This window comes from Epinephelus moara, chromosome 5 (assembly GCF_006386435.1).
Source record: "Epinephelus moara isolate mb chromosome 5, YSFRI_EMoa_1.0, whole genome shotgun sequence".
In the NCBI taxonomy this organism is placed as follows: Eukaryota; Metazoa; Chordata; class Actinopteri; order Perciformes; family Serranidae; genus Epinephelus; species Epinephelus moara.
The window spans coordinates 3,520,750-3,536,702 of NC_065510.1; the positions used below are offsets into that span (position 1 = coordinate 3,520,750).

The window sequence follows — 15,953 nt, forward strand, 5'->3', positions numbered from 1 at the left end:
AGTGCTGGACGGAGCAGTGAGTGACAACAACCCCGCCCACATTTAAGAGGACTGTCTGAACAGACCGAGGGTCTAGGTACCATGTCTGAAGGCTTACTGCTGGTTCCAAAGGTGCTGGACTGAAAGGGTTTGGTGGAGATGGGGCTGGTGAGGGGGACCGGTGCAGATCAGGTGTTAAAGTGTTAAATGTGCTCAGTTTGTTCTCAGACATTATGACGTCGGAGATCACATTTATTTTTCACTCAGGTTGTTCCACTTCTCTGAACACAGTTAACTCACCCTGGGCACGTGATCATGTCGAGCTCTGTGACAGGACAAAAACACTTTGGTGGACACACAATGGTTGTCCACTCAGCACACTCTGACGATTTAGTTACTCTAGAAATAACCTGTGCAGATTTTCCCCTCATTGACCAACAGTTTGTCTCATAACTCCCTATGCAGGAAAAACCTGCTGATATCTTCTGTTCTTATTCAGCTGTTGCTCAGAGAGACATTTGTCTGTTTCTGTTGAACCATCGCACAGCCTTTTGTTTTCCATGTACAGAACAAATCTTCAAACTAAATAACATCTGTTTGTAAAGAGGACTTTCTAAACCTTCATCAGAGACCATTCAGACATTTAACTAAACTAAGACATTTAATAAACTTCTCAACTGTATCATGTGTTTGTTTCCTTCAGCCCGTCTCTGGTCGGTCCAGCTCTCCTGCACTGCAGTCTTTATCTCTGTCAACAACCCGCTGTCTTCCTGTGGAGGACGTAGACGCTCTCTCTCACCTCATGGACACACAGGGAGTCACCAGCTGCTTCTTTTCATTTGTGACGAGTTTAGAGATTCACATTATCTCCCTCCCTCCCTCCTCCCCGAACCTACCTCGCTCCACACAGGAACACGACCCCTCACTGGCTTCCCACCTGTGAGCCCATGATATCCTGCTGTAAGTGTTGAACCCTGCGCGGTGGTGAGCAGGTGTCTCCTACCTGACTCTCGTCCTGGAGCTCTCTGGTGACGCAGGAGGTAACGGACCTCCCCCCTCTGCTGCCCCCAGCGCTGCAGCACCTCCAACATCCGCTCGCCCTCTCCGACCACATGTTCTGATTGGTTAAAAAACATGGACATGAAAAAGGAGAAAAACATAAGCGTAAAGATGTGTGGACACGACTTACATTAAACGGTCTTTAGCCATCCCCGTTTGAATTCAGGCTGTTTTCTTTAAACTCACCTGAGCCTCTCCACATCTCAGCCAGGTAGCAGTCGGCCTCGCCCGGCTCCTTGCAGAGCTCCACCACATCTCTGCACAGCGTCTCCGGCGTGATGGGAACCTCGCTGAAGTGCTGGTCGTTGTTGCTGAGGTACACGGTGAGGAACATCTGCAAACACACAGATCACACACCAGACAGAGTGAGAAAAAAGGAAAATCAATTCCATTGCAAAAAACAAACAAACAAACAAAAGAAAACTGCCATGAAATCAGGCATTTTATACTGCAACAATCCCAGAAGTACTGACATACGTATAAACATACACATTATGCTGAACAATTTTGAAAAAACAAAATCTTATTATTGTCACTGATCAGTGTTTATTTTGTTGACGAAAACTATGATGAAAATTTTTTCGTCAATGACTTTTTTCGTGACGAAAACAAGTTAAAAATAGATCTTGATAATAAAAACTAAGATGAAATCGATGTTTTATTTTCGTTGATGAGACGTGATGAAAATGTGGTGGACTCTCGGACACTGAAAGCAGAGGCTTGTAATGATCTTCAGATGCCTGATGAGCGACAGGCTGGTAAACTCCAGTAAATAGTCTGCACCAGGATGTTTGGGTTGGTGCGAGTTGTGAGCTGTAATTCAGCAGTAAATAATCAGCCGTGTGTGTCTGACTGTGGATGGTGGAGCTGCTGAATGGATCTGTGGAGTTTGTTAGTTGCAGCGGTGGCTGTTAGCAGCTAGCTCTGCTCGCAGCCTTCACAGCTTCACCCCGCAGGACTCCACTCAGTCCGGACTGGAGAAGGTTTGTGGGTTGATGGTGTTTGACAGGCAGGTAGGAGGCTCAGTTATCTGTGAGTGTAGCTGTGCTGTAAGTAAACAGGCTGAACTCAGATCAGTTTTCTCTGACAGAGATGAAAGTTTAGTTTGAATCACCAACTCTGTGAGAGGACACCAGTTTAAACCTCCAGACTAACATGTTGCACATGAAGAAACAAGTTATGTTTCTGCTTCTTAACAGTCACATGGATAAGTCAGAGTTTACAATGAACCTGGGGACAAATCCTAGTTGGCTCACATTAGTTATTTGTTGAGAGCATAAATAGAGAGATGTTGAGCTTTTCAGATGATGATCAGTAAGTGTGTGCTCGTAAATCAACCCTTAAACCTGTCACACATGAAAAGACTAAATCTAAAATCAGAATTAACACTGTACCAAACAAAGACGTTTTCTTTATTCTGCAGAATATCTCTGCAGCATGACACTATTCAATTTTAGATGGTTTTTCAGACACATATCATCTTTAACAAATACTGCGCCTCCTGCGACTCAAAATTCCAGAAGCCATGTTGTGATTTGGAAAAAATTTTTGATGAGCTGTTCGGCCCTAATGCACACACTGCACAGGTTGAAATTTGCACTGCACACACATCTTTTTCTCTGTCACCTGGAATAAACTCTGTGGATGCCTGATGATGAAAAATCCACCAAATAGACACGTGTCATCTGTCATAGTTCTCCGAGTCTCCTCCTGTCCACAGTCATTAGACTAATGAGTGTCAGTCACTCATCAGAGGAGACGCCCAGGTGGACCAGTGTTCCCCATCTGCACCTGTTTCTCTCTGACTAAACGCAGTGTCTGAACCAGGAAGTAAAGATAATAAAACGAAGGAAACAACAGAAAGAAGACGGTGACACCTTTGGGAGCTGGTGGAAAAACAACACACATAATAAACAGCAGTTTCCTGTTTGTTTAAAACACCAGAATGTTCTTTAACAGACTGTGTTGACAGTTAAACCAGTATGTGATGTGAACCTGCCTCCTTCACCTCTATGGCAGCTTCCTGTTCTATTTAAGACTATAATAGATATTTGTGGACATAACTCCCATGATGCACTGGGCCATCTGTTACTCCAGCAGGGTATCTGCTGTCAGGATCGGAGCCAGATCGCCTCCCACAGCCCGCCAACCTGCACGGAGGCAGTGTTTCTCTGCCTTTATTCATCCTGAGAGGGTGGTGCTGAGTGATGACCGGCTCAGAGGCTCGTCGGAGGACGCTGAGCTGAATGTTCACATTCTGTGTGGAGCTGAGAGGAGGATTTGAACCCTCAACCTGAACCTTGTCTCTGTTTGACGTGAAAAATGCCGTGTTTGACCTCTCTGAAACGGACTGCAGCATCGTTTACACGCAGACGATGTCGGCTGTTACTGAGGTTAAAATGAAGCTCATGTTTAAAGGCTCCATTTGGTCCAACACAGAGCAGGTGCTTCTGATGCATAGAGAAATAAAACAGGCTCACACTTCTTTGTGGTAGAAACAAAGAATAAAAAGCTGTCCTGACATTATGATCTAAACGCCGGTGTTCCACAGGGTCGTTTTAAACTGTCCTTCACGGTTTCTGAAGATGTGAAAGTGACTCTGAGTATTTATTTTTGCCTTCAGCTCCTTCTGCTCTCCGTCTGTCTCTGAGCTGCTTCCATCTACAAGCCTGAAACAATCTGTTCCCTTTTCACCACAATGGAGTCGTTATTAATGCAGTAAGAGAACCATGTATGTACGAAAAGTTTAGAGATTGAAAAAATTCCAGGACAGTCGGGATCAAAATGTTGAGCAGAACAGCACAATTAAAGAACAATTGAAACATTCCCTCCTTCACATTGTCTACAGCCCAGTCCCCAGAGGAAACGTTGGCATTGTACGTTTCTGCAAAACACTGAATGTTTCATTTGCATGTTTTGTACGTATTATGTCCATGTCTCTAAAGTGACGTAGATTAAGAGCTGACTTTGTCATCGGCAGGTGGATAGCATGACGACTAGAGGAGACGCCTGCCAAGCTGTCGCCTACTGTTCAACACCAGCAAACAACAAAACTGTTTATTTTGATTTTAGCCACCAGACACATTTTTTATTTATTTTTTAACAGCAGCTTTTTAAGCCCCAAATATGTGGGTAATTTTTTTTTGCCCCAAAAGTGTGTTAAGCAACCTGTGGCTGTTTTTCCAGCAGCTGTTTTTTCTTTTAGCCTCAAATAAGTTTTTTTTCAAAGTGGCCCTTATGTATTTTTCCAGCCACTTTTTAGCCCCGCTTTTTTAGTTTTTGGGCCACCTGTAGGTGTTTTTTCCAGCAGCTGTTTTTCCAGCGGCCTTTTGGCCCCCATACCATGTTTTTTTTTAAAAAACAACTGTTTTTTTTGTTTGTTTTTTTGCGACCGGTAGGTGTTTTTACAGCAGCTTTTAAAGCCTCCAGATGAGTATTTTAACCCACGCTTGGATGAAGATCAATCTGACATTCAATCACAAATTCAAGTATTCTTTTGGTTCTTTTAAATCATGTTGTTTCTGCTTCCTAATGTGACCACAAAGCAGACAAAAAGTCTTTAATATCTGTAGTTAGTGGAAGCATGGCGGCTGAAAACCGGATAAACCGGAGCTGCTTTCTTGTTTTTCTGGGAGTATAATTTTCTCACCTGGCGGCAGCAGATAAAGTGTGAACCTGGTGGAGAGAAACTGGGATCGAGTCCACGGAGTCGTCATCAAAGAGCTGAAACAGCGAGCTGAAAGCTTTCTGCTGAACACCAGGTCACACATCAGGGAGGATTCTGGGTAAAACACCCAATGTTTGGCTTTTTAAATCCTAATTACTCTGGGGGAGGTTTGTGAAGGTAATATTCACTCTGTCAGCTCGGTCACATTCAAACTGAAGCTGAAGCAACCCTGCGGTCCATCAGCTGGTCTGCAGAGGTGGCTCATGGGAGATTTCCCGTGTTAAATTGTCAGATGACGTAGCTTAATGTTATCGTCAACACTTAATCTCAGTGACAGACAAATATTTCAGTCTCTCTGTCATTAAAAATAATAAAGTCAACAGACTCAGTGACAGAGATGAATTAGCCGGCCTGCTGTCCTACATACAGCTCTGAAGGAAAACTAGAGCGCCGCCGCCGTCTTTCTTCAGGTTCATGCAAATGAAGTGGGTCACTGCCGTCAGTCACTGAACCGAGGTCGACCAGGAAACGCCGCGGCCAATCAGAGCAGGGAGAGGAGAGGCTGTCTGTCCCTCAGGACGACAACAGGGAGGGGGAGTGAGACCTCCTGTCGTCAGTGAGGCTGCTTATAGAACCTGAGGACAGACTGAAGGTGTCAAAAAAAAGAAGCATTTTTGTACTGAGAAAAGTGGCGAATCGAAAACCGCCCTGCTGTCATGAAACTCTGAGGACGTCAGAACAGACGGATCAACATTTGGACCTGTTGACCCGATTTCCTGTATCCGGATACTTCCAGATTGTGTTGAGACAAAGTTTAGAGGACACAGTTCACACCTGATATTCAAAAGTATCTAAAGTCCATAGAGTGTGCACTGAAGCTCATATTTCACTCTCCTCATTTCTGACTCTCAGGCCCAGACACACCAAACCAACATCAAAGATCTAGCGGCGATGAAGTCTGACTGCTGCGTTGCTTAATGTTGCCTGTGTCTCAGCCAAAAAGTTGCACATGAACACACCGCAAAGACTACGGCCGACGGCAAACCAGCATGTACGTGCTGCACCTGCATGAGAGGAAATATTTCTCTGCACAGCAGGCGGTGGCTTCATCACACCGTGACCTCCAGCGTGTACTGGGGCGGTTTGCAGCTGAATGTAAAGCGGTCAGGATGAGAGTCAGCACCTCCAAATCTGAGGCCATGGTTCTCTGCCGGAAACTGGTGGATTGCCTCCTCCAGGTCGGGAGAGAGTTACTGCCTCAAGTATTTCAGGGTCTTGTTCACAGTGAGGGTAGAATGGAGCGTGAGATGGATTGGCGGTTTGGTGCGGCTTCTGCAGTGATGCAGGCGCTGCACTGGTCCATCAAGGTGAAGGCAAAGCTTTTGATTTCCTGGTCCATCTGCGTCCCAACCCTCACCTATGGTCATGAGCTCTGGGTAGTGACTGAAAGAATGAGATCACAGATACAAGCAGGTGAAATGAGTTTCCTCTGTAGGGTGTCTGGGCTCAGCCTTAGAGATAGGGGGAGGAGTCAGACATCTGGAGGGAGCTCGGAGTAGAGCCGCTGCTCCTTCATGTTGAGGTGGTTCAACATCTGATCAGGATCCTCCTGGTCCAGCTGGTAGGAGGCCCCGGGGCAGACCCAGAACACACTGGAGGGATTACATATCTCATCTGGTCTGGGAACACCTCGGGGTCCTCCAGGAGGAGCTGGAAAGTGTTGCTGGGGAGATGGACGTCTGGGGGGCTTTGCTCGGCCTGCTGCCCCTGTGACCCAGCCCTGGATAAGCGCATGAAAATGGATGGATGAATGAACAGCAAGCATTGGTCGTCTGAATTAATCATTCAAAAAGGGAAACCAGAAGACCAACAGAACGGATTCAAGACGCTGGTTAGTAAATTGAGACCTGTCCCCAGGATTTGGAGCCAATTTTTGTAGTGGCCATAAGTGAAATCACAGTTCATGAGTCGGTGATGTCACTGGGCCCAAAAAGACCAAAAGACTTACACCGTCTTTTGGTCTTTTTGGGCCCAGCCATTGATGAGATTTTCCGGCAATCAGTGTTTTCACTGTTATAAGATAGGGACCTCATGTTGTCAAATAGAACAGCACTGCCACGTCCAAAACGAAGAAGATCCACTGGAAACCTGAAGAACATGTAGCAGCTTGTAAACCACATGAAAACGCTGGCGCCGACGGAAAAATTTACAGTTGCACAAGCCGTGGAGATGTTGACACTTCCTGTTTCGATCAACATTCTGAATCTGATTGAATGAAGAGGCAAACGAGTTTGGTGGGATGAAACGGGATCTGCATGACTGCGACACACGGACAAGACGAGCACAGAGGAGACGGAGACAACAGAACACTGAACGATCACTGAACGTGACAACGTGTTCTGCCGCACCTCAAAGAGAATTTTATTTTACTTCTTCTTCTTATTATTATTATTTTCATTTCTACAATTCAGACTGACGTAAGGAAATGAGGAAAAAAACAAAAATGTAAGATTGATTTTATACTTGAAAATGACTCTTTGACAAAAATGCATTTTTCTCAGCTTTTAGTCTGAAATGTTTTTTTTTTTATGAAAATGCACAAACTGCATCTATTTACATGAAGTCACCATCATTTAAACATGAATTAAAACAGATGCAAAGAATGTTACTGAGGTCCAACAGTGATGGACGCTCACTGACGACTCGAGTAATTTCCATAAACACCCAGAACAGGTGACTCTGGAATCTAACAGGAAGCTGCAATAAAACACCTGAGAGCGACCCAGTACACCTGGTTCTGTCTGTCCGTCTGCCTGTCTGTCTCTCTGTCAGTCAACAGGCCGCGGCCTCATTAAACTCGTGAGACTGCGGCTCTTAATCCAGCCAGGAATTAGTGCAGCATCACGCAGCTTAATACCAGCGAGCAGCCCACACCAGCCCTCCGCTGCGAGGGGGGAAATTAATGAACCCCGTCTTCTGTCTGAAACACGTCAGCAGCTTCTTGAAAAACAACCAGGATTCATCAACACTCCTAATCCTGTCACCGACCGCTCAGCTCCTGAGACGCCTCACACAGTTTAACAACAGGCCTCTTTTCAGGGGGACGTTGTTTCTGATTAACGTGGTGTTTTAATATTGTTTTATAATCTTTGTTTCTCTGTTTTTGTTTTGTGCACGTCTCAGTAAATGTTGACACTCAGAATTGGTGCAGACTGAAATGCATCAGAGTAACCGGCTGTATTTGTGTATCTCTTTCATCCACAGCACTCCCACACTGATGGCACACAGCCTCCATGCAAAGTGCTGATCTGACAGTTTGGAATTTGAATCATATCTTTTGCCAGTTTTGTCAAACACTGGCTTTTTCTGTTAAATTTTTAAAAAGAGGACGTTGTAGAAAAACAAGTTTTTTATATTTCTAACAGAAGGATGTCAGAAAAATTTAAATCCTGATTAAAAGGACTTCACTTCATATCGGTCGTCCTGAACCTCTGCTGGACTTTTGCTGAATCTTTAGACTCATCAGTTGTATTTTTTTATTCAATAAATATTGCTTATATTTTGTAGTTACATTGCAAAGATTCTGTACTTTTTAATCACTGATATTTATTCTCTTATTCATGCTTTGTTTTAACCTGGAAATCCAGACTCAGATCTAGAAAGATTTAGAGTCTGGCCCTCACCGATACAGCCTTCCTACCCAAGGGGCGGCACTAGCTGAGGCATTTCAAATGCTGCCGCACGCAGTTGGATAGCACGATGGCCAATCAGAGCAAAAACAAGGTGACGTATTCATTGCACTAAGCCCCATGTGTTTGCCGACCAGTGGGGCTAACTGATATATTATGCTTTTGCCGTATCCCATCAGCAAAACGTCAAAAACATCCTTCCTGGAAGTGAAGGCTTCTAGGGCAGTCTTCTGTTCCTCTCTCAAGGAGAAAGATAAGTGTAGTTGGCTTAGTGTTTCTTCCAAAGCTAAACTGAATGGACGCGGTCCTTCGGCAGCTGCCATCTTGGCTGTTTACTTTTCAACTCCAACGGCGCAGCGCTGTCCTCATCATGTTACACCCGCCCAGAGCCCGCCTCTGTCAGATAGACTGATCTGATTGGTCCGATGGCAATTCATCGGGGCCAGATCCCTGTGCAGAGCAAATTAGAATTTGCTAGGGGCGGGACATCTGGATTTCCAGGTTAGCTTTGTTTCATTCTTTGTAAACATGTGTGAAGTCTGTTTAAAGGTGACACAATTGCAATTTAAAAGTTAAAGACGAATAAAAACGATTTATTTTTGGTCAAATCTTAAATGAAATGTAGAATAATGATGAAACATTAGTATTTTAAGCTCAGATTTATTCATGTATTTATTTATTTTTTACTGATGGAAGCGTTCGTCACACATGATGTGTCCAAGGACCATCGGAAAATCCAACATTCATTTCTGTTTTTACAGTTTCTGGCTGATAAAACGAGTCAATTTGGCAATTTTTAAAGGAAACATGTCTTCGGCAGGTTTGGAAAGTTTTCTTTAAAATTGGTGGTTAAATAAATACAACCAGTTAAATGTGTAGGCCCCTCCCCTGAGCCAAAATAAAAGTACCTCCTCAGTGCTTAAAAAATTATTAGACATGCCTCCCCTTTCTGCACCCCCCCTCCCCTCTCATAAATAACGAACAGTCCTTAACAGAGCTTTTTTTTAACGCTGCAGTATTACTTTTCACTCACGTTAAATATCTCAATAGTTCTTTTCAAATAATCTAAATAAATTAAATTGTATTTTTTGTTCATTTTAAACAAAGTAAATAATACATTTGATTTATCAGTTTATTATCTATATTTTATTTTACTATTTATTTCATGTTTTCATAAATAACAAACACTCCCCTACTGTCACTTTACCTTGAAATATTTGTCCCATGTGCCCTTGTATAATTTTCTTTTTTCCCCTAATTCTATTCTTGGTTCAGGTTTTTATTATTTCTATCTTTTATTTTCTCTACTTATCTGCACTCATTTCCATCCTTGTGCAGCTGCAACAACCAAAACTTCCCTCTAAATATAGTCATTGAAATATAAATGATATAGTTTTGAAATATAAAATAATAACGGTTATCTTATCTGATTTAAAGTATTTTATTTTTTAGTATCAAAGACTTAAATGTATGAAATCTGATCCGAACATCATCAGACATGAGAGGCGACAGCAGTGAACAGAACAGAGTGAAAATATAAATTTCATTTGTTAGTAAAATGAATGATTAATGTTTTCATTCAGAGCTGGTGTGTTTGCTTCTGTTTCTGCTCGGGGGAAACGTGGCGGCAGCTGGCACGCTGCAGGTCACAGCCCAAATGTTTTGTAGGTGGCGTGGACGGCTGGAGCCATATGGCCGACAGCGTCACGTGACACAGCAAGATTGGATTAACGACACACACAAACACACACTCACACACAGGCGCACACACACACACACACACACAGCCTGCTGTTCAGGATACAACCACAGTCAACAACATCAACACAGGACGCCTCCACTGTTGACACTGAGCTCTGATGCTGTCCTCTGATTGGCCGCCTGCCGTATGTTAATCATACATTGAGATCATTCACACTCATTTCAGTCACTAATTAGCTCGTTGTGTTGTTTCAAACTCCGGCTCGTCTCTGTGGGTAATGGACAAAAGCTTCGAGGTTCACAGAGAGGTCACTGATTACAACAATTAACCGACTGACCCACAGTCAGGCTCCCCGCCGCCTGTCTGACGAGATGCCTCTAAACCTTCCAGATCAACTCCCGTCATCATGACACTTGTCGTTTAGGTCCTGGCTGTTCACACTGACTTCTAACAAATGAAGCACGAGCTGTTCACATGAAGTTAAACAGACTGACAGGTGACTCATCTGCAACGCTTCTTTCTTGGTGTCAAAAGAACTCACGGTCACGGCTGCACATTGACCTCATGTAAATCAAGGAACCTCTCATTTCTCAAGAACAGTTCCTCTGATATGCTCCACAGCTGACAGGTGTTCTGTTGGGGACCCAATAATCTGACTCATGGGATGTAGACTGTGGCTGTAGACCTGCCATTGGTCGGTTGTTCAGGCCGGCACTCTCCCTTCCTTCTGCTATCTGCGTGTCACAGTTTCCAAATCCCCATCGCTACGGGAAACAACAGCCTCAGAGCTAACAACATACACGCTGAAAATGTTAAGTCATGACGTAGACTTGGATCGTGCACTAAGTCAAGCATGCTCTGTTCCTTCAGTGAACTGTCATAAAGATCTACAACAAATAAAACAACTTGTAAACGCAGCTCAGAAAAGCCAGACTGATGTCGATCTGTTGATTTGCCACATCTTTCGAAACATCTCCGTCAAACAAAATAATACAACTGAATACAATCCTTTTTGCACAGAGGGTCTGATCTCGGACCGTCCCGACTCCACGCCAAATCAGCAAACTTTGTGTTGCCGCTGTCAACAGAGCTGCTCTCCTCCCAGAGAGTCTGCCCGGTTAGCACGAGCTAACATGGTGGCGAAAAGGCTGAGCAGTGTTTGACAGTTAATGTAAAGTTAGAAGCAAAGCATATTTACTTAGATTGAACAACCCTGAATGGAACAAAGTGGCAAGAACAGAGTCATTTAAAGCAAACACTGTGTGACACTGGGGCAGAATGCGCTGTGGTAGAACACCAAGTATTAACATAGAATAAGTTCAAGTGCTGGAAACGGCAGGAAATCACACCCACACACACACACGGAAAGTTAGGAGGAGTATAAGGGTGTTTGGTGAACTGTTCTGCCGTGCTGTCTCATTGTTGCGGCATGTGAATTTATACGCTGTGTCTTCAATAAAATAACCAGCAAGGCTGCAATCATCCTCAAGTCAAAGGAGTCGTTCTTCAACACAAACACACCAGCTGCGCTAACACCCAACACTGAGCTGTTAAACAGTCCCAACAAACGCACACCAACACCGAAACGGCTTGACTGTGTTGCTAAACCTCTTAATACCCTGTAAGTAACGTTAGCTCTGTGATGCTAACATTCAGAGCTGCACTGTGTGTGTTCACAGCTCCACCTTTTAGTACCAGATCTGTGTGCTACGTACCCCAACAGAGGGGGGACCAAACATGGGGACGCTAAGGAACGCTTCTGTTGGTACCATCCACAACTTTCACTGTGGAGACAGGAAAAAACTGAACTGAACTGAACTGAACCGGACTGCTTGGTGGAACATAAATGTACATGTATTTAATATCAGAGTTATGACAACAAAGCTGCAAACCAATCTGGAATTTTGGTCTCGAAGCTTCAGATATGTTTCCTTGAGCCTCCCTGAGTGACTGGTGGAAAATCCCCCCTAAAACTGACTCTTTGATGTTTGAAAGTTAAAGACGAAATCCTAGAGCTGAAGAAAGCCTCAGCGTTCGTCACAGATGATGTGTCCGAGGACCGTCGGAAATTTGAAAATCCAACGATAATTTTTGTTTTTACAGCTCTGGCTGTGATAAATCGTATCATTTTGGCAATTTTTAAAGGAAACATGTCTTCGGCAGGTTTGGAAAGTTGTCTTTAAAATTGGTGCTTAAATAAATACAAAATACAACCATATACATCTGTAAGCCCCTCCCATAAGCTAAAATAAAAACTATGAGTCCCTCCCCGGTGCCTAAAGAATTATTAGACATGCCTCCCCCTTTCTGCCCTCCCCCTCCCCTCTCATAAATAACAAACAGTCCCTAACAGAGCTTCTTTTTTGTTTTTTACTCTGTGTTATTACTTCTTTCACTCACGTTAAGTATCTGAATACTTGTTTTAAATAATTTAAATAAATTAAATTATATTTTTTTATGTATTTAAAATAAAATAACACATTATGTATTTTACATAAAACATTTTTCTGCTCCTGTCGTGCAAACAATTTGTTTTTGGTCAAATTTTAAATGACATGTAGAATAATGTGATGAAATATCAGTATTTCACCCAGGTGGGGTTTTTTTGTTTGTTTTTTAATGACGGAAGCATTCGTCACACATGATGTGTCCAAGGACCGTCTGAAATCTGAAAATCTAACATTAATTTCTGTTTTTACAGCTCTGGCTGTGATGAATGGTGTAATTTTGGTGCCAGTAAACATGTCTTCAGCAGGTTTGGAGAGTTGTCTTTAAAATTAGTGGTTAAATAAATACAAAATACAACCATATAAATCTGTAAGCCCCTCCCATAAGCTAAAATAAAAACCATAAGTCCCTCCCCAGTGCTTAAGAAATTCAGGTCACAGGTACAAACAGCACAAAACAGGTTGGTCTTGTCCAGCAGACACCACTGGAGGTGCAGCAATGTTTGATGCTGTTTGTCCACACCACAGTTTGACCTCCAGCTTCACACCACGCTGACCAATCTGAACCAGACCAGACAGGTTCAGGTGTGAGAGCACCTTGTGATGCCTCATCAGTGGTCAGAATCAGTGAACAGAAAACTGCTCTGTAGCGCCAACAACATCCTCACAAACACCGGAACAACACATCAGATTGTATCGTCAGCTCTGAGACATTCACGTCAGCGTCAGGCTGGTTTGTTAATGAACATGAAGGTTACAACTTCCCTGCTGTAGTTTCCCCGCTCGTCATCTGAGGAATACTAACACAATACTGTTCCCATATGACCTTGAACAGCTCGTGTGTGTGTGTGTGTGTGTGTGTGTGTGTGTGTGTTTATGTGTGAGTTTCTGGTCACTGTGGCAACAGTAACCAAGCAGCAAGGCGAGCTCCGCTGAGCCCTGCCTGCAAGATGATGAGGACGTAGTTTAATGATCAGGGCGTGCTGCGTTTTAAAGGAAGCACGGATGAAACGTTGCAGGATCACTGTGCACGAACACACGCTGACACACCGGCAGCAGCTTCACCTTCAGCGTCACACAAATGTGAGCTGGGAGTAGTTTGTTGTTCTCCTGTTGTCAGTCATTGTCTGGATGTTACACACTACTGTCTGAATAACAATAAGCTCTGTGCGCAGGGGTGCTGGGAAGAGAAGTTCAGCTTAGTTTCCTCAAACACACCTTCCTCCTCCACCTCATCATGTTCCTCATTTATCATTTAACATGCACGGGAAGCAGAACTGATCATACACGCAGCTGGAAAACACACATTTGATGCCTAGCAGACACTGGAGGACTCTGAAAAGACTTTAACACCCGAAGGCAACGTGAGGTTTTAGTCACACACTGTAAGATTGTATCTTGCAGGGTCACTATTAGCAGCCTACCACTGGAAACCAAAACATCAAAGTCCATCGCAATATTGAACAAGAAAAAATACACCCTTAACTTAAATTCATGACATATATTTCATCGTTCTTTGGGGAAGAACATGTTAGTCGATCACAAATCTAATCTACTTGCTTCAGAGGAGAGCCATCAGAATCATAAACACAAACTGACAAATAAATGATTCATTAATTCACATGCACTCAACTTGTATATTTTAAAACATCATCACTGACGTACACAGTGTACAGTAGCATGTTAGCAGACTGGATCCAGAGGTTGTTTCAAATAAGAGCAGAACAAATGTGAAACAAAGATGTGTTTCAGTGTGTGGAGGAAATGTGTGGACCGATTTAGAGACAGAAATAAAAAAAAATGACTACCCGAGTATTTGAATTTCATAAGTTGGAAAACGGCAGGAAAAAAAAAAGAAGCCAAAACTCAACTTAACTATTTCCCATCATGCTCCTGGTGGAGAATATTACGCCAAACTCCATTTAAAGGGACAGTTAAGATATTTTGCAGTGGGGTTGTATGGTGTACTTATCCATAGTCAGTGTGCTACATACAGTAGATGTCAGTTTGGATAAGCAGGCTGGAGTCTGACATTGAAGCTAAACAATCAACTGCTGTGGACGAGGTCAGCAACAAAACAGATTTTAGCCACCTGAAATAACAGTCCCAAATAAAAAAAAAAAATCAATGTCAGTGTAACTGTACACTATATTTAGAGTGTTTTCACTGCTTCACATTAAAGTCAGAGTGATTCCCACTGGGAGAATGAAGACGTTATTTCGCTCTATCTTCAAAGCCAGACTACATTGAGAAAAATAGTAATTTTAACTCGCTGAACACAGGAGCTGCTGGTCGACTGCTGCCTCGGTCAGTTAGTGTGTTTGTCTTATTGTGTGAATTTGGCTTTTAAAAGGGTTACTTCAGATTCACCAAAGTCACACAACAACACAAACTAACTAACTGATTGAAGCAACAGTCGACCAGCAGCTCCTGTGCTCAGCGAGTTAAAATTACTGTTTTTCTCAATGGAGTCTGGTGGCTTTGACGAGATCATAGGCAGGGAACTGAAGAACATCAATGGCCTCTCCATCAGATAAGGCTGCCTGACGGAGAGGTAAAGAGGTGGAAATACTCTTAATATAGCGTACACAGTTTTTTTTAGGTGGCTGAAACACATTTTGTTGCTGACCCTGTCCACAGCAGTACAGTGCTTAGTTTCTGGGGCTGTACTCCAGCCTGCTTCTCCAAACTGGGGGCGTGCCGACTGACATCTACTGTATGAGATACACTAACTATGGATAAGTTCCCCACAAAAATCCAAACTATCCCTTTAAAATATATGACGTATTAACAATTTCTGTCCGCAAAAACACACTAGTAGCACAAAATAGAAGGTGTCATATGTCAACAGTATTCGTTAATTCTACATCAATATAATTCATAAAGACAAACTGTATCTGTGTACACACTTTTGGATTTTATCGCCTGACTCACTACCAGCCTACGTTGGTCAGCTCAGCTATTGTAGTGGGAGCAGACTGTGGGAACGAGAAGTGAAGCATCTCAGAAATTAAGATTCCTCACTAAAATAAGTGCTGGTTTGTGGATCAGACAGAAATTAAACACCAGCTCTTGTTCACTCCACAACTCTACCTGGTTTGTGGCTTCCTGTTTGGTGCTGGAGAGAGCGCAGCTGTTGTTTGTTGACAATGTTCATGTCATTTAACTTCATGATTAAAAAAACAAGACTAAAAACATATGATAATATTTAAAGCCCTGTTTCCACCGAGCAGTTCAGTTCAGTTCAGTTCAGTTCAGTTCAGTTCAGTTCATAGTTTCTGTTTGTGGATGGTCCCAACAGAAGCGTTCCTTAGCGTCCCCATGTTTGGTCCCCCCTCTGTTGGGGTACCTAGCACACAGATCTGGTACTAAAAGGTGGAGCTAGAAACCCTGCAGTCTGATTGGTCAGT

The 15,953-nt window shown here is 43.2% G+C and overlaps 1 protein-coding gene across 1 annotated transcript in view; it reads right to left on the reverse strand.

Annotated features, from left to right (window-relative positions):
- LOC126389802 (apoptosis-stimulating of p53 protein 2-like) overlaps nucleotides 1–15,953 on the reverse strand; it is a 43,026-nt gene that overhangs the window by 22,506 nt on the left and 4,567 nt on the right. Inside the window, exons 3-4 of the mRNA XM_050043699.1 lie at nucleotides 1,225–1,372; nucleotides 983–1,096 (exon numbers count right to left, since the gene is read on the reverse strand). Of these exons, the coding sequence (XP_049899656.1) occupies nucleotides 983–1,096; nucleotides 1,225–1,372 (262 nt within the window). The remainder of the gene's footprint in view (nucleotides 1–982; nucleotides 1,097–1,224; nucleotides 1,373–15,953) is intronic.